We start from the raw sequence: 18017 nt of genomic DNA, 5'->3' as shown, positions 1-18017 counted from the left end.
TGAATACGCGCGAATGGCAAAAATATCGATATCCCAACCAAATCTCACTTTACAACACTGGCAACATGGCAGTCACAGCGCCAAAAGTATATTTTGCACATCTCTAATTCCGTCTTTTTGGGTCTTCTTTCCTATTCAAGATGGTAGGTGTTGGAGCGGGCTTTAGCGAAAATCGTAAAACATCCGCGTCAATAATTACTAAAATGTTGTAAAAGTGTTCGAATCTTATACAATAAAGTGTTGTTTGTGATTTCAATACGATATTTCAAGAATGTGCGTACTTTAAATGCATATTATTTGCCCAACAAGATTTTCTCAAGCGGCTTGCACAAACAATTCTCCCAATTGGCGCAAACAAACATTATAGTAATGACTTGTGGTTTTGTTTCTTATAGGTGAACGTACCTAAGCAACGTCGCACACTGTGCAAGAAATGCAAGTGCCACAAGCTGCACAAAGTGACGCAGTACAAGAAGTCCAAGGAGCGCAAAGGCGCTCAGGGCAGACGTCGTTACGACAGGAAACAGCAAGGTTTTGGTGGTCAAACTAAGCCCATCTTCAGGAAGAAGGTAAGCACAATGAAAACGGATATTGACTCACAAATCAAATTGGCGCTGTTTATAACAGTCCAGTTACCAATTGTGATTATTTTGGTTAATTGGTCATCTTAGTGCTGTTTCTCAAGCAGCGGTACCTTTTACAAATGGCGTACTTAATGAACCGACTAACTTCTACCATTTTCATATATGTTCATAAGATTGGCGCTAGAGTAGACCGAATAGTCCAACCAAACTAACATGGCTATTTTGGGTGGACAATGAGCGCAAGATTAATATCTAGTTTTAGCTGCTTCGGTGTGGCATATTTAAATGCAGCAGTATTGCCTCATCAATGGCATATTTAATGATCCGACAGCTTTTCACATTTCATCAAACTAAGAAATAAAATGGCACTTCGTAGAACTAAATTGCCTTGAACAAATATTCGGCTTTTTGGTGGGAAAAAAACTGTGCAAAAGTAACGTTAACAACTGTGTCTGTGCAGCCCCTAAAAAGGCAAATGGACGCTAAGATTTTATTGGTATTCCAGATAACCGGCAGTTGCAAACAAAAATATCAAGTTATTAATATGTAAGATAAGAATTTGATAACAAGTATTAATATCCATTTTCTTTTACTTTATAGGCTAAGACTACCAAAAAGATTGTGCTGCGTATGGAGTGCACCGAATGCAAGTTCCGCAAGCAGACTCCTCTGAAGCGTTGCAAGCACTTCGAGTTGGGTGGTGACAAGAAGCGCAAGGGACAGATGATTCAGTTCTAAGCTGCCCGTTGATCACAAAGATGACCCGCTCTTTTCTATACAGAAGTGTTTTTAAGTTGTTTACATGGACTGCTTTTGTTACATGCCAAATGAGGTGTGCAACAAGTGGGAAATAAAACAAATTTGTAGACGTAAATTTAAGCAAATGTGTGTTTAATTTTAAAGTGTAGCATTTACAAATGCTATATCACAAAATCACAAGATATTTGAACTTTTCCAAGCTTCTTCTTTTTTCCTACTCGGCGATGCCATCAATGAGAATTTCATCGGGGTTACTGCAAAACAAGATTTAATTACAAGAATGTTAGATTTGTTGTACGTTTAGCTTACTAACTCTAGCATTTGTGGTTGCAGACCCTCTGAGAGCATTTTTTTGTTTTACGGCAGGCGCTGGCACGCCCACATGCAGCATTTTGAAGAACTTCTTGTAACGAACATCTTCGCATGCTCGCACGCCTTTTATGGGCTCCTCTTCAACTTCCTCTGGTGGCGTCTCGACGGCATCTTCTAAGGGTGCATCTACAACAGCTGTCGTAGCGCTTATGGCAGTGCCCTCATCTTTATCCAAGGGAATGGAGGCCAGCTTCGCTTCTAGTATAATTAAGGCAGCTTCGGTGCGCTGTAGTTGACGCTCCAATTGCACAAATTTGGTCTCGCAATTTAACGCGAACTCGTTGAGAAAAGTGCATGTACTTATTAGAAAATGATTAACAAAAGCTAATATACGCTTTTGATTTAGTGGCGGTATTTGTGTCTTGTCTACATCCCCTTTAAACTTTGAGCTTGCTTCCATTATGTTTATTATTATAAAGAATTAACTAATTATAGAGGTAGAGGCACATTGAAAAATACCAAAAAAGCATTGTGGTAAATTTTAGTATTTTATACTATATACGGCTTGACTCATCGATGTTGCCTCATTGCAGCTCGATTGTCGCCAATATCGAAAAGCTACCCTGAATAATTTTATAAAAGTTAAAAAAAGTAACGATTTTTTGCTTTTAAATATTTTATTTATTTGGTTTTATTATATCTTAACATGAATTGTGTGGAGTTTTTATGCTTTCTTTTTTTTTCTTGTTTTGTTTCTTGTTAAAGTATTCTGTACGATTTCTCAATTTATTATAAAAGTATGTATATATATATATATATATATATATTTCAGTTAATATGCATGAAATTTGTTTCTCAATTTCTATATGTATAAACTTATGTGCTGGGGCTGGGATCTTGCCTATATGCTCAAATCTACAATGAACGTTTTTCGACTTAATTTTAAACTTGTTATTTTTTATTTATTTTTATAATGCGCATAAGGTTAGTCGTTTTTGTCGATTTCTTGTGCGCTTTAATATTTAAATTGTTTTTTTATTCTTATTTGTTTGTATGTTTGCGTGAAAATTATAAAATATAGATACACGTGTATACAAATTGTATTTATGGTCTTTCCTTGTAGAACGAAACGCATGCGTGTTTATTGCTGCTGTGTTTTGTTGTTGAAGTATTATGGCAGTGGATCTTCGAACGGTACAAAAATAAGAATCATGAATGTATCTCTATCGTTTGACCTTTTTAAGCCCCTTCAGGGGCTAAATGATGAAATTAACTAAAAATGCTGCCAGCAGCGAAATTGTTTTGTTGTGAAATGAAAAAGCAACAAAGGCATTTTATAAACTGGAATATTTTGGTTCTGATTTTCAGATGATTTTTGGATCCGTTGCAAACAAGAGCCAGCTGGTCTACAACGTTTTCAAATATATTATGAGTTTAATGCTTTCTGTAATTTGTTTTCTCCAACTATTTTGTTGCATTCGCAATGTGAAATGGAGTGGAGGAATTTGTCTTGGTGTTTAAAAATCTCTCAAGGCCAAATGTGACACAGTTTCATTTTGTAAAACTTTATTTAAAATAAAAATACATGGTAATAAAAAAATCAAAAATGTACAATTAAAATTAAAAATCAATAGATTTATGTATTATGTATGTATAATATGCGCATCACTGCATCAATCGGTTGTAAATTTTTTTTTTGTTTTGTGTTGTATATAATTTACCATCATTAGTAGTAGCTTTATCATAATCGCCATTGTCATATAGATCTACATGTTTCAGTATATATATATATATGTGAGTGAGTGTGGGTGTATATTTATATATGATATCGCATGTTCATTTGTAACAACTAAAGTACAAATTAAAATACACATAATTAATGAATAGGTAGTAGAGGATTTTCTTTTAATTTTTTATAAGAATCGCTATCGATTTATTATTGTTATTATTTTTTTTTTGTTGTGGATTTTCTTTTAATTGTTTATCGAATATCAACTTGGGTTTATATTCAGTTTTTTTTTTTAATTTTTGTAGAGTCGCATTTTGAAACGCAACGATTTTATAATAATAATAATTTGTAATACTATAACTAATATTGAGTTGCTCGGCATTCACGTCCACATTTCAACGTTTTATTTGATTACAATTTATGAACCGTTAAGCGATTCTAAACATATATGTATATTATATTTATTTTTTGTTTGTTATTATTCAACTACAAGTGTACGAAATCCATTGGATCAGCAGTTGCCGCTGTTTTTCTTTACGTTTTCTTCTTTTTTTTCTTGATTTGTTTTGTTAGTGTTTAATACTAGGCATAAATTAAATAAATAGCTTAGCATACAGTTATAGCTCAACGGCATTATTATTTATATCATCTGGATCTGTATGTATAAAGTGGATCTTTGTTGTCCTAAGCAATTCTTTGTATGAAAAATTATATAGAAATAGAAGCATTTATACTTTTCTTTTCTCACTTAGTGTTTAATAAAGTTTTCTCCGTGGTTGTGTGTATGTGTTTTTGTGATTCCCGACGTAATAACTTTCGTAACACATCTCGCTTTTCTCTTTGCTACACTCTTTCTCATTCCAATTATTGATAAATAAATAATAGTCATTATCATCAGAATCAATTATCGTTATCATTACCATTATCGTCGTCGTCGTCGTTCTCTAATGTTAATTTACAACTTGCACGTTCTTTGTGTTATGGGTAGAGGGAAGGGGGATGCATATATAAGTATATGGTGTGTGTGTATTTGTGTATATATATAGTTACGACGTATGCCACTTAAGACTACAAAATTTGATCGTCTATTAATCATTACGTAAAACGTGTTTTGTTAGATGAGTAAATCTTTCCGTCCAGCAGCAGCAGGACACATTTTAATCTGCTTAATCCTGGCCAGCTTTCTCTCTCTGCAATCTGGACTGACGAATCGAACCTGCACAGCGAGTGGCCAATTACACGAAAAATGTCATTAATGTTAGCCATGGGGGTAAATCTATATTGTTGTATGTATATATATAAGCATATCAAATGTACAGGAGCAGCATCGTTCTCCAACTCTTGGTGGCCATTGACACAATCGCTGTGCAGGTTCTCAATCATTGCTTAAATTAAATCTAAATTGTTATGATTGGCAATCATCATCTACTACTTGGATGAAAATGTTGTTAAACTTGCAGCTGACTGCAGGCTTAAGAACTTTTCACTTTTGTTAACAAATACAATGAGTGTTTAAATATTGGGATTGGGATTAGATGATGGTGGCCATGCTCTTAGCATGCGCTTGATTTCTCATTCTCGACTATCGACATGATTGCGCTCAAAATGCCATAATTAATGTGATTTATTTATGGGATTCATTTTTCCCCTTTTTTTGTTGTATAATAGAGCAATGTTGTTGCCGTATTTTTCTGGGTGTTACTTGTGGTTGTTGTTGTTCATCTCTTGTATAATGTATAATTAGATTTAAATGTATAGTATATGTATATATATAAGTGTATTTATATGTATGTATAATTATTTAACTCGAACTCGTAATCGCTTAGCTGGGGAGCTGCTGCATCTGTTGTTGTTGCTGGAGCATTGGCCGCTTCTGTTGTTAACGCTGCTTTTCTGCTTGCTCTGAGTGTCTAAACGAACACCTTGGCCAGACCATCCGCACCGGCGCTGGCTATGTAGGGCTTGGTGGCATGGAATGCCACATCGAATATGCTCTCATCGAACTTCTTGCGATGTGCCGTAATCTCTTGCACACACGTCTTATTGTCCAGATTCCACAAACGAATAGAGCAATCATGCGAACCAGATAGCAAATACAATCCATGCGCATCGACGGCCAGTGATGTGACCGGCTCCAGATGCGCCACCATCGAGTGCACCAGTGTGCCAGATGTGTTGTCCCAAAATCGTATATGACGATCCTCGTGCGCTGTAATGGTGATGGGCAGTGTCGGATGCGAGACGACCTTGTTGATGAACTTCCCCGTGTTGCCAGACATTTCCTGAGTCGCCTCCAGTTTAATCACCTGTTTGCCTGTCTCCGTATCATAGATGATGCAATGGGCACTATTATAGGCCACCACAATGTGATCCACCTCGTTGCGCACAAAGTCCACGGACGAGGGCCCGCCCTCGGCCTCTGCAGCTGTATAGGTGCGCAACAGTGGCTCCTTGGTGTATGGTGACCATAGTTTAACTGTGCCATCGGCCGAGCATGATACAATGTTGTTCTGCATCGTGGTCAGACCCCAGACTGCGTCCGTGTGACCTTCAAGGGTGCCGGAGTGCACATTGGGATCGTAACAGTCGTAGGGATCAATGTTGGGCGATGGCAGCTGCCAGCACTCGATGTTGCCATCCAGGCCTCCAGAGTAGCATGTCTCACCGTTGGAGGACATGCCGAGACACAGCACTGGTCCGGTGTGCGCACGGAACGTGTACAGCGGCTCCACATCGAGACTAGCGGACTTTTTGGCTTGCACCGTCTTCTGTAGATTCCACAGCTTGAGCGTATTATCCTCGGAGGCCGTGATTAGCACTGGCTCCTCCGGATGGAAAATCAGCGAACGCACGCCATCGAAATGCGAACGCAACGTGTACTTGGCATTCCAGGTCTTGCGATAGCCAGCGCCGCCAGCACTGCCGCCAGTGCCGTCCTTGGCATTCGCATCGTAAGCACCATCGGACTCATTGTTGACCGTCAGTTGCGCCAGCTCGCCCAATCCCAGCGAGCCATCCACCTCTGTGAAGAGACGAAAGGTGTTTATTAGTTGCAAAGTACGGATAATTTAATAAAAGATAAGGTAAATAATATTACAAGCTGCAAAGCAGCACTGGGCAATCAAGTGATAGCATTTAATTTAAGTATTTTTACAATTTTGAATGAAGTTTAATTCAGGAGCCGTAATCATTATGAGTTGCAATATATTTTGAATTGAAAAGTTTTTGCACAACGTGCAAATTTATTTTTTTATTCTCACTGGATTGCCAGTTACGTTAGATTGTTTAGCTGGGTTAGTAAAGCACACCTTCGGTCATAAGATTCATATCGTTCAAGAGCTGCTCTCCCACCTCGGCCTCAAGATCTACGCAAAGATGAACGCAGCGCGACGAAGAAGAGAGAAGCCAAAGAAACATAAGCAAAAGCACAAATGCAGAGCAATTTCTAATTGGATGGATTTTGGAGTCTCGAGGGGATTTGCAAATGAAAACAATCAAAAAACAAATGCACACTACTTGAATGTATATGTAAATGTAGATGAAGTGAGAAATAAGTTGTGAGGCAGGCGGGAGGGCAAAGAGAGGTTGCAAAGGGTTGTATTAGACGACAACAGCGAGGGGAGACTGGGGCATACCTTCGGTCAGCATATCCTTGCCGGACTTGGGTCGCTTGGCCATTTTGACATCTGTGTCCTCATTGTCGGTGGCAACCATTTCCAGATCATCGGAGATCTCATCGTCATCGGACATCTCTGTGGGCCCAAGGAACTCAAAATTGGCCATAACAGCCGCCTCCGTGTCCAGTATAATGGCATCGTTTGATTGTTGCACTTTTTTAGCGGGAGTATGACGGCCTAATGTGAGCAAATTATTCAAATCTTCAAGAGGGTGGGGGACGTGGGTGGTACTTACCTTCAGATTCTGAGGCACGCTTATTGCTCTCGTTGCCATTAATATTTGGACTGAGATTCTCACCACCGCCGCCGCTGCCGCTACCACCTCCAATGCCACAACCGCCAATGCCGCCGCCATCATGATCGGCGTTATTGTTGAGCCCCAAAATGGAGCGTACACGATTTGAACGCACATCAATGATGTTGTCTGTGTATCCGATTTCGGCGAGATATTGACGCAACATTTGCCTGCCCTGTCGCCACGTGGTATTGGACACTGAGCTATACGGCACCTCCGAATCGGTAGCCACATCGCCGCCCAGGCCACCGTCGTCATTCGACGATGGCTTAAACTCGTTCAGTTGCGGCGGATCGGTGCCGTACTTTAATCGATAGAACTTCGCTCGCTCCTGACGCAGTGCGTACTCCAGCATCTTAATGCGTCGCGTCAGATCCGATTTAAGGCTCTCCAAGCATTTGCGCTCACCTAGTAGCATCGCAATACGCGCCTGTAGCAAAGAAGAGGAAGACCATTAGATAATATATAACAATAACAGTTTAATTAAATAAGCATATATATTATCGATAATTGCAAGGCATTTAAAATAATAAGTTTTTTGGATAAAATTACTAAGTTTTTAGATATTCTATATTAATAATAATCTAATTCGTTATCTGTCCTGATCACTACATGGAGTTGCCCTTTAAAGTTTAGAAACAATCTTTATATACCCTTCAAACTCAATATCAAACTGCAGGGTATAAACAATTTTCATTAATGCAGCACTTGAAAAGCTTTCTCGTAAGCTCGCCATAAACAGCGCGTCTGCATGTGTATGTGTGTGTAACAACTAAGTATGTGTGCGTGTGTGATAAATGTGTGTGTGCGTCTCGTTGCAATCCAATTGCTGCGTTTGGCGCGACTCTGCGTCGCGTTCATAATTGACGCTCTGCTGCGTCGAACGAAAAACAATTAAATTCAATTAATTGTAAAACATAATTACGGAGTTGCTCAACTACTAATTGCAGACAAAGACTAAAATAGATGGCAAAATAAGCAACATTTACCAACACTGCCCACTTTCAAAATGCGAATTCATATTCATAACCAAACCACCACACCACACCCCTCCCCCTCCCCAACCTAAACAGCTCTCGTCATCTGAAGCAACAACAATGAGCCCATTCTTGCTCAGGGGGGCAAAGGCAGAAATGGGGATATAAGTATTATTGCCCACGCAGGAGGAACAAAGACAGACACAGACAAGGACAGCACAGACAGACAGGTGCGTACCGATGACAAACGAAACTTTTGCTTGCTTCCTTTTCACCAATCTTGCTTAATGAACGACTCCCAATCGGAGGGAGAAGGGGAAGACCAAGGAATTGCCACCCCACCCAATTGCCCCGCTCTCTCAATGAGTGCGCGACCCAACAAAACAACAATAACAATTTATACATGCTAATAACGGCAGCGCGTAAAAGCGGAGAGAGCAATTCTATGCACGAGAGAGCGAGTGTGTGGAAGAGTGAACAAGAGAGAGTGAGCAGCATTCAAACTATGCCGCCATTTGATTTTATTCTCATTTTGTTTCTATTCTTTGTCCGGTGCTGCTGTTAATGGAAACATGTTCTGCATTTGAATTAACGCTCAATGACAATTTCATTCGGCATATTCGCTAATTAACTATACGCGATGGAAAAACTCTGCTCCCTCGCGTGTTATTTTTGTTAAAGAGCTGCTGACAAAAAAATGGTAAAAAGCGACAAAAGAGCACACTTTTCCACATTATGGCCACGGGAAGCTAAGCAGGCAAAGCCAACTCTACCGACTTTGTTTTTTTTTTTCATTTTGATGCTAGGCTAAATTTCAAATTGCCCCATAACATGCAATGCGACGATGACGAGTTCCAGCTGATGGAATGCGAATGTGTGGGTGGCAGGTTCCGCATTCTATTTATTTATACATAGACATACATACATACATATGCATTTTGTTGAGTTAAGCAAACAATCATTTGCTGGTACAAAATATTTACTTAATTAATTTGCTGTCATTAGAAAAAGCGCATTATAAAACGCAAGCGAATAGGAAATAGCAAGTGCAAGCAGCTTTTTATTTATTTTCGCTAATCTCTCTCATCAAATCGTGCAATCGTCATGCAAAACAAATTCGACTAATTAACAACTGTCGCCACATCGATTCCAATGACAAGTAGAGTAGGAAGCTGATTGTACAATGAACTAACAGGCGCAGTAGCAGCCGCGGCACAAACACAAGGACGTTTTGCAGCATGTGCAGCAACACTGACACTGACATACAAACAAAACAACAGCCGCAAGCTAGAAATAGAAACACGCAGCTAGGCGCCTGGCACACAACACACACATGCATGTAAAATATATATATCGGCATATGCACACTACATACACATACATCTGCGAAAGCGCTAAAATGGCGTCCAGCATGGATACCATGGGGAGGGGGGAGGTCGTCTAGTCACTGCCCACTCTCTTTTGCTGCTCTTTTTCATTCTTTTTGATTTCATTATTGTTGTTTTTGGTAGAAGAAAATACAAACAAGGCGAACAGGTTCACATATGAATGTACGGACACACATATGTATATATTTTGCGACATATTTGTCGCTCAGGTAAAACGCAACGTCAGCGTCGCCAACTTGTTTCCATTGCAGGCGGTGGCAGCAGTGACGTTTTTTGAATGTCACTTGCTTTGCCGAGCGTAACGTAACGGTGTGTGCAACAATGCAATATATTATCGATAACGATAAAGATAAGTAAACATGCGTGTGTATGTATGTGTGAAGTTTGGTGAAAGCGAAGATGCGAGGGCGACCAAAACAAGCAATGTTACCAAATTCCTTGCTATTGATATTATTGAGAGCATAAATAATTATTATCTGATGGCCACATTAGATTAATTTAAACCCGCTGAAGCATCTAACCAGAGCATAAAAAGTTGATTACAAAACAAATAAGATAAAAGAAAATTGACTACTGAACTACAATGAAAAACCCATCGAAATGGAAAGTGAGCTTTAAGGATACTATATAGTTGAACTCACCTGCAATTCAGCCCTGTCCACATCCCACTGTGAACGCTCCAATTCGAAGCGGGACCATTCGTGTTGTATGAAATGCAAGATGCCCGGAATTGTGTATTGGGGCGTGGTTGCTTGTTGGTTATTGGGTCCACCGCCGCCAGGGTTGCCGCCCATGCCGCCGTTGCCGCTATCGTCGTTGCCACCACTATTATTGCCACCGCCGCCCATGTTGGAGACTATGCCGCCAACATTGGCGTTCTGTCCGCCCAAGCCACTAATGCTGAGACCGCCGCCCAAACTGTTCGATAACACGTTGCTGCCGCCGATCGATGAATTTGTCACAACGCCAACGCCAAGAACGGCTGCGCCGCCAACCGGCTTGTTATTTATGCCAGCGGTGGCTCCCGAATTGGTTCCCATTTGTTGTAGTTGTTGTTGTGGTAGTTGTTGTTCTTGTTCTGGTTGTGACTTGCTGGCTTTTCTGCTTGATCCTGATCCTGATGTTTGATTTTAATAGACGCCGTTGTTCTGCTGGTGTAGCCGTGTTGTTGTTGGTGTTGTCTCTGTTATTGCTTTTAGTTGTAACACTTGATCGATAAATTTCACTCGATGGCGTTGGACACGTTAATTGGTCTTGTTCTTAAAATTTGCCGTCGAGTGTTTTTAGATTGCTGACTATATCTGAGGCTCCTGTTGTGTTAAAGAGAGAGTGAGGGGAAAGAAAAAAGAGAATAGTCCGTACGTGAGACAAATGAGGTCATTGAATTTTTGCCGAGCAGAAAAAAGAACAGGCGAACTAGCAACAAACAAGGAAAAGGATACGATGACGGTTTTATAAGTGACGGCTTGTGTCTCCCCGGCTGACTCCACTCACGCTTTCTCTCTCTCGCGCACTTCACCGGAACAACGGTCCGTATACGCCCCCGCTCCACACCGCGCGCGTTCTCGCTCTCTCTCTCACTCTCTTTTTACGATACAACGTCACACACTACATACACATACACGGCACACACACGCACTCACCCAATCGTCGCACTGATTTGAATGACAACGACAACGATGATTACTACTATTTACGTACACAATAATACTTGCGAGAATCGTATTAACACTTATGAACTTAACCATAACTTATTTTTACTCACATTTACTTGAAAATTTTGTTTACTATTTACAAATTTTTCCAAGGAAACGTTGTTGCTACCGTTTTTTCGTCTACAATTTTGGTTAGAGACGTTTACGCAAAAAAAAACACACACACACGCGCACACACACACATACACTACACACACAATTTTTCTGCGAAGCAGACGGAGGAAAGCAATTTTAATGCAAGTCTAGTGACTTTTCAATTTTGGAAAAGTGTTTGACTTCAGAACGCTATCAATGTGATTATTATTTTTTATTGAGTTATTTACGATTTGTTACTAATATAATTAATGCAAACGTCGTGCATTGCACACAAAAAGTCGATTCAGCCGTTCGTCGCACAGAATGTTTGGCCTGGAACTGTAAAACAACAGAGTTAATGCAACATATGCTTGGCTCTCTCGCACACGTTGAATTAGCGGTGTCGTTAATCTATCGATCTCGCTCTACGAATCTATATACAAAGAAAAACACACGAACACAAACGCACGCTAAAGCCGTACTATTTATTATTTTCACTTTTGTTTAATTTCTAATGCCAACAATTTGAAACCATTTTTATTTCAGCAATTTGCACGTGCCGTCAAAGAACACCAATGTGCTTACATGAACTTTATCGCACTTCTCCGTTGTGTTAAAAATGTAAGTGCGTTTTCTCATATAGGTGGAGATATATCGATGGCACAATCGGTGTATCGATGTTTACGAACAATTTTTATGAACTTCAATTTCTTATAGCAAATGCTGCATGATTCTTGTGTACAGATATTTGTATTATATATTTATATTCAATAAATTGAAATTTTTTTATTAGTTCAGGTCTATTTCCTTTAAAAATTTGTTTTACTTTACACTGTATTCTTTAACACCTGTGTTATAGTGTGACCGCAAGCTAAGTTTATAAAATGTATGGTATGATGCCGAGATATACCAAAATAAGTAAATAATTTCGATTTCTTTATATATTTATTTCATTGCAGCTATTATTTTTACACCATATATGAGCACCTTCCTCAAACAACGAGTAAAACCATTTATTTCCACCGTAAACGCATTTACTATTTCTATTTACTCTTTTTCAAGTCCGGTAGCACTCTTTTTATTATCGATTTATGTTCTGCGATGTATTCAAAGGTCACCAATTCAATTAATTTATCGAATTCCATTTTCGAATGTACTCGAAATAATTTAATGCGATTTGTTGTATTTCTAAATAACCACGAGGCTTATTCATTTAATGCTTAGATAGTTGATTTTTTTTTGTGAATTTACAATGCCCAATACATGTACAGTTATTGCAAAGTTAACCTTCAAAGGCATTCAAATTAACAATTGATATATGTATATTATGATACCTTAAGATTATTTGTGGACAACACTAATTTTATATTGTGGAGAATATTTGTATGCATTTGTTGAAACTCTTCTCCGGTGCGTCCGTGCATAGAAAATGTCATTTTACAAGAACTCCTCGCTCCAGTCATTGAGACAATTGTAGCAATCTGACGCTTGCTTTGAGCTGGCATGGCACACATCCTTCATCCATTCCTTGAAAAGCTCTTCGTCCTTCTTCAATACCAGGAACTGACCTAGCACTGTGTATGCCTGCACAAAAAAATACAGTTAAACATTGAAGTGTTAAATAAACAATGTGCTCATAAACAATTCACACATGAATGGCGTCATTGATATAAGTACACACACATATTTACTTACTTTGTCGAAGCCCGCGTCGGCCAAGCGACCACCAAGCGTCTCGCCTATTCCAGCTAATTCTGTAACAGATTTATCACCCATTGGCTCAGCTACGAAGTTCCTGTGCTTTTGTGTTGTTCCCGACATCTTGTAACTTATGTGTTTTATGGCGCAATTGCGATAAATTGAGAAATGGAAAGTACAGCGTTTCCCGGCGTTTCTAAAATAAGACGCACAAAAAAGAGTGTGACTGTATGCCAATAACGCGTAAAATCTTACCGTGATGTACAGCTGACAACAACATATGCGTCGTTGTCAATTTTGTACAGCTATCGATATTTTTGACTGATGCTTTAAATGCTTTTCGACAGCGCAAATATTTGAAAATGGCTGAAATTCTTTTAAAATCTGCATTGCTTAAATAAAATGTTTCGAATTATTGATTTATCGATATTCTTCAAAAATATCGAAATAACGAAATTAGGAGTCATCGATGTTGTTTCAGTTAAGTCTTCAATTTAAGCTTGACAATTGTCGGTAATTCCCCTAAAATTAAATTTTAAAAAATTGTTAATTAATGTAATTAAATGTATGCTGTTTTTTCTTGAAAAACTAAAGAGAAGCTTTAAAAATCAATTTTCAGCATTTGCAATGTATGTATCAGAGACCTACATTGAGTATGCTCGATTCGGTTTGATTAGCGCGAGTTTCCACTTATGTTGAAATACATAAGTAGATCGTTTTGAATTGAACCATCCGGTATGTACAAATATGTACATATGTATGTGAGGGTACTTATAGTGTGCATACTCAGCCAACATAATATTAAAAAGGCACTATTCTCCAATCTAAAAAGTTCTTGCTACAACCACGGTTGCCATTCCAAAAAAGTTGCTTGTACCAAAATTTTGAAAAAAATGTACCACAAATTTTTTTACGAAAGATTTTTATACCCGCTACCCATAGGGTAGAAGGGTATTATAACTTTGTGCCGGCAGGAAATGTATGTACAGATAGAAGGAGGCATCTCCGACCCTATAAAGTATATATATTCTTGATCAGCATCAACAGCCGAGACGATATAGCCATGTCCGTCTGTCCGGTTGAACACCTAGATCTCAGAGACTATAAGAGATAGAGCTATAATTTTTTTCGACAGCATTTGTTATGTTTGCACGCAGATCAAGTTTGTTTCAAATTTTTGCCACGCCCACTTCCGCCCTCGCAAATCAATAATATCGAATAACAAGTGTAATTTTCAAGCTACAGCTACGAATTTTGTGGTATACAATAATAACTATAGTATTTATGATTTCCGATTTGATTGCGATCAGATAACAAATGTGGAAGTTATTAAAGAAATACTTTTGTATGGGCAAACCCACCTACTTTCTAGGGGTCTTAGTTGCTTCGGCCGACAATCTGGTATATTGAATATGGTACTATATCGATATAACATATATACAGTTTGGTATATTAGTATTTTTGTATGTTTAAAAAATACCGCAATATTTTGCTTTTATTGAAAATGAGTTGCGGGTATCTCACAGTCGAGCACACTCGACTGTAACTTTTTTACTTGTTTGTATTTCACAAATTGTGATTCACAATATATAACTGTTTACGTAGTGATAGACCTTAGATAGACGCATACATACATATTTTCTCAATTTACACATTACGTCGTAAATCGACTGTATGCGATATTTTCCAGTGTTAGTCATGGTTCAATTTCTAACTGATACAATTTGTGTCTGGTGGAACAGAGCCCTTTGTTAAAATAATATGTGTGAACATAAAATTTTATGAAAAATTTAAATTCTAGACCAGGCATATTGAAAATGTACCAAAATGAAAAAAAAGTGATCCAGTGTACCAACGCATAAAAAATGTACCAGTTTTAGTACATTTGTACCAAAAGTGACAACCGCGGCTACAACCCATTATTTAGATTTTTATAACATGACACATTCTCACAATATTAAGTGCAATATCAGCATTTCGGACCCCATTCTATAAGAATCACTTCCCTTCGATCCCCCTCTTCAAAGCTCGCAAAGCTTATTTTGTTATCTTGAAGTGTATACAAGGAAATGCATAGTTTGCGGATTCAACAATTATAAACTTTATTGGTCCATGATGCTTAGCAAGCAGTTTTATGCAAGCGAAAAAAAAAACATCGAAAAAAAAAACACACAAAATCATAAAGAATGCATATTTTTGACCTTACGTACAAGGCAATTTGATTTTTATTTAACAAAAAGAAAATAACTAATTGAAAATATTATAATGGTTTTTTTTCTATTCATACAAATGAATTGATGTTCCTTTGATAGCGTTATGGCTCTTTTCGCTGTAATTAATTTAAATGATGAAATATCGCTGTACCAGATGGGTCGCTACGTACATAAGTAGCAATGAAGCAATTTGGTGTATCGATGCAAGAAAGATACCCGGCAGTAGTCCATAAGACAGACTATTTAGAAAATTGTGAATTAAAAAATATGACTTTATACATTTTATTTAGAGAACATTTTATTGGGAAAAATAAATGAAGATGTTTTGAGAGTTTTCTTTTTTAATATTGAGTTTAAATATATCTAAAGACAAAAGTGCAAAATTAAAAGAACAGAAAATAAAAAAATATTTAATTTGAAAATCAAAAATACAATTTAGAATAATCAATGCAAAAATAATGAAATCGAAGGCAATTTAATGGATCCAACATTTGTTGCACGGATTGGGAAAACTTCGAAAAAACCCAATCAGATCTAATTTAACAAGTTATAGGAATTCCCTAGTCCACTCCTTGAGTCCGTTATAGCAATCGGATGATTGTTTTGTGTTCGCATTACAGGTATCCTTCATAAAGTGGCCGAACTCTTGTCGATTTTGATCAACGGCCAAATATTGGCCAAGCACCTGAGACGCCTAAGGAAATATGAGATTAAATTGAAACCAATATGTAAATGTAATTAATTACTCGTGTAATTATATATTGTATAGTATGTGATTAAAAATGCACATATAACTGGTTATATATTATATTTGTACCTTTTGATAACCAGCATTGCTCATCCGGTCGCCAAGTGTCTCTCCAATTCCGGGTAGCCTTGTTACGAGTTTGTCTCCCATTGGCTCCATGAAATCTCTTTGCTTTTGAGAAGTGCTAGGATAATCACGGTTCATTGTAGATAATTTTTTTTTGATTCACAAGATGAAATTGTAATATCGACCACCAGCTTGAAGTCACTGACGAATAATGAAAACTTCAGACTTTGCAAATCATCAAGATTGGACATTAAACCGTTTTGTATCGATACTAATATCGATTAATTTGATCATGAATAATTGCAATGGTTATCGCCTTGCCAACACTAATAAAGTATTGCATACTTTCAGAAATTTGTATTATTTTCCCACCACAAACAATTTATTTATTAATTTAAATCATATTAAATTGTCCGTTATGGGCGCCTTACCTTAAAGATAGGTTTGAATAAAAAATTAATATGTGTAAGTCACAGAATTGCAAGAAAATACAATATTTTTATTCACACTAGTTGTTTGATCATTATCGTTGTGATCGAACCCATTTCAAACATGATAAATCGCTATTCGTTTAGAACGATTTTGTCGCGAACAATCCAACAAACCATTCAACAAGTTCTTCTCGCGTCACACATGTTCGTTGCAAATGGAATGCGAGCAAGTTTGACGCAACATGATCGAAAGTTAGCGGATTGCTCGATGACTTTTGATCAACGCGCACCTTGGTTGATTTTATACGAAACGGAAAGGAATAAAAATTAAATACATAAAATTAGTAAAATATTTTTATGTTTATTATATTATATAAATATTCCAAAACTTATTTTGTGAAAATGTGCGAATTTATATATTTAATAAATTAACATATGTAAAAATACATTGACTGAGGTTTTTCCATTGATTTCAAATAAGTTCAACTACTGTGCACATACATCGCATATATTAATTTTATTTTTTATACTGCAACTACATATTAATGGTTTTGAACAACAATAACAACATGGTACAACAAAGTAAAAAAAATTTTAAAACTAAAAGCAAATATTAAATTATTGAAGTTATCCAATATCGTTGTAAAACTTTGGGAATCAGACCACAAGCTGATGAGTTAATTGAAGTGATTATTCCACTCGTCGAGGCACTTAAAACATTCGGATGATTGGGACTTGTTAGCATTGCAAGTACGCTTCATCCAGTTATTAAACTGTTCTTTGTTTTGATCGAGAGCCAAATATTGGCCATAAACCTGAGAAGCCTAGACAAAATAAAAATAAGTGATATTAATATACACTTTAATAATACAAAATAATTGAATTCACTAAACCTAAAACAATATACAAGTGCCATTACTTGTAATGTTTATATACTATACAATATTACAATGTACATATGTATATAAATACATAAAATGGCAAGTACCTTTTGATATCCAGCGTCACTTAAGCGGGCACCAAGCGTCTCCCCAACTCCGGGTAGCTTTGTTACAAGTTTATTTCGCATCGGTTCCATAAAATCTCTTTGCTTTTGTGTATCGGTCGGTGCAAATACATGACATTGTCGAGTCCGAATAGGTTCCTTGACATTGCGCTTTCGATCCATTTTATTTCAATAAGCTAAAAAATTGAAAACTGTGCTTCCGGGATTGATTCACCCACTCTCTGTAAAACGCGCAATAGATAATATATCGATATATCTTCTATTACTTTATCGATACATTGCTATAGACAAAGATTCTTCCATATATTGCAGTGATCGATACATTTTAAGTTTTTGCGCATTCG

The 18017-nt window shown here is 37.5% G+C and overlaps 6 protein-coding genes across 14 annotated transcripts; 1 reads left to right on the top strand and 5 right to left on the bottom strand.

The window, feature by feature from the left end:
* The first annotated feature begins 62 nt into the window (after positions 1–62).
* On the top strand, positions 63–1468 carry LOC132798797 (large ribosomal subunit protein eL42). Its single transcript, XM_060810780.1, has 3 exons — positions 63–143; positions 396–569; positions 1185–1468. The coding sequence occupies exons 1-3, from the start codon at positions 141–143 to the stop codon at positions 1320–1322; spliced, it is 315 nt and encodes a 104-aa protein (XP_060666763.1). The 5' UTR covers positions 63–140; the 3' UTR covers positions 1323–1468.
* On the bottom strand, positions 1453–2164 carry LOC132798796 (WASH complex subunit 3). 2 transcript variants are annotated; one of them, XM_060810779.1, is made up of 2 exons: positions 1657–2159; positions 1453–1597 (listed from the first exon to the last, which is right to left on the bottom strand). In XM_060810779.1, the coding sequence occupies exons 1-2, from the start codon at positions 2113–2115 to the stop codon at positions 1595–1597; spliced, it is 462 nt and encodes a 153-aa protein (XP_060666762.1). In that variant the 5' UTR covers positions 2116–2159; the 3' UTR covers positions 1453–1594. The 2 variants fall into 2 exon arrangements, with proteins under 2 accessions (XP_060666762.1, XP_060666761.1); XM_060810778.1 differs by having other exon boundaries at positions 1505–1597; positions 1653–2164.
* A 166-nt stretch (positions 2165–2330) lies between these two features.
* LOC132784487 (striatin-4) lies at positions 2331–12258 on the bottom strand. Of its 8 annotated transcripts, none has more exons than XM_060790146.1 (6): positions 12097–12258; positions 10363–11031; positions 7297–7786; positions 7020–7238; positions 6693–6749; positions 2331–6406 (listed from the first exon to the last, which is right to left on the bottom strand). In XM_060790146.1, exons 2-6 carry the CDS (start codon positions 10759–10761, stop codon positions 5295–5297), a joined length of 2277 nt encoding a protein of 758 aa, XP_060646129.1. In that variant the 5' UTR covers positions 10762–11031; positions 12097–12258; the 3' UTR covers positions 2331–5294. The 8 variants fall into 8 exon arrangements, with proteins under 8 accessions (XP_060646129.1, XP_060646121.1, XP_060646137.1 ...); XM_060790138.1 differs by lacking the exon at positions 12097–12258 and adding an exon at positions 11760–11862; XM_060790154.1 differs by lacking the exon at positions 12097–12258 and adding an exon at positions 11487–11740.
* Positions 12259–12687: 429 nt separating this feature from the next.
* On the bottom strand, positions 12688–13434 carry LOC132784532 (barrier-to-autointegration factor). Its single transcript, XM_060790206.1, has 2 exons — positions 13207–13434; positions 12688–13095 (listed from the first exon to the last, which is right to left on the bottom strand). The coding sequence occupies exons 1-2, from the start codon at positions 13330–13332 to the stop codon at positions 12949–12951; spliced, it is 273 nt and encodes a 90-aa protein (XP_060646189.1). The 5' UTR covers positions 13333–13434; the 3' UTR covers positions 12688–12948.
* Positions 13435–15694: 2260 nt separating this feature from the next.
* LOC132790492 (barrier-to-autointegration factor-like) lies at positions 15695–16454 on the bottom strand. Its single transcript, XM_060799026.1, has 2 exons — positions 16240–16454; positions 15695–16116 (listed from the first exon to the last, which is right to left on the bottom strand). The coding sequence occupies exons 1-2, from the start codon at positions 16372–16374 to the stop codon at positions 15970–15972; spliced, it is 282 nt and encodes a 93-aa protein (XP_060655009.1). The 5' UTR covers positions 16375–16454; the 3' UTR covers positions 15695–15969.
* A 716-nt stretch (positions 16455–17170) lies between these two features.
* On the bottom strand, positions 17171–17911 carry LOC132796078 (barrier-to-autointegration factor-like). Its single transcript, XM_060807116.1, has 2 exons — positions 17656–17911; positions 17171–17491 (listed from the first exon to the last, which is right to left on the bottom strand). Exons 1-2 carry the CDS (start codon positions 17833–17835, stop codon positions 17345–17347), a joined length of 327 nt encoding a protein of 108 aa, XP_060663099.1. The 5' UTR covers positions 17836–17911; the 3' UTR covers positions 17171–17344.
* Positions 17912–18017: the final 106 nt, after the last annotated feature.

Source organism: Drosophila nasuta, chromosome 2L (genome assembly GCF_023558535.2).
Source record: "Drosophila nasuta strain 15112-1781.00 chromosome 2L, ASM2355853v1, whole genome shotgun sequence".
Lineage (NCBI taxonomy): Eukaryota > Metazoa > Arthropoda > Insecta > Diptera > Drosophilidae > Drosophila > Drosophila nasuta.
Note: the sequence above shows the minus strand (reverse complement) of the source record. Positions and strands in the feature narration are given on the sequence as shown.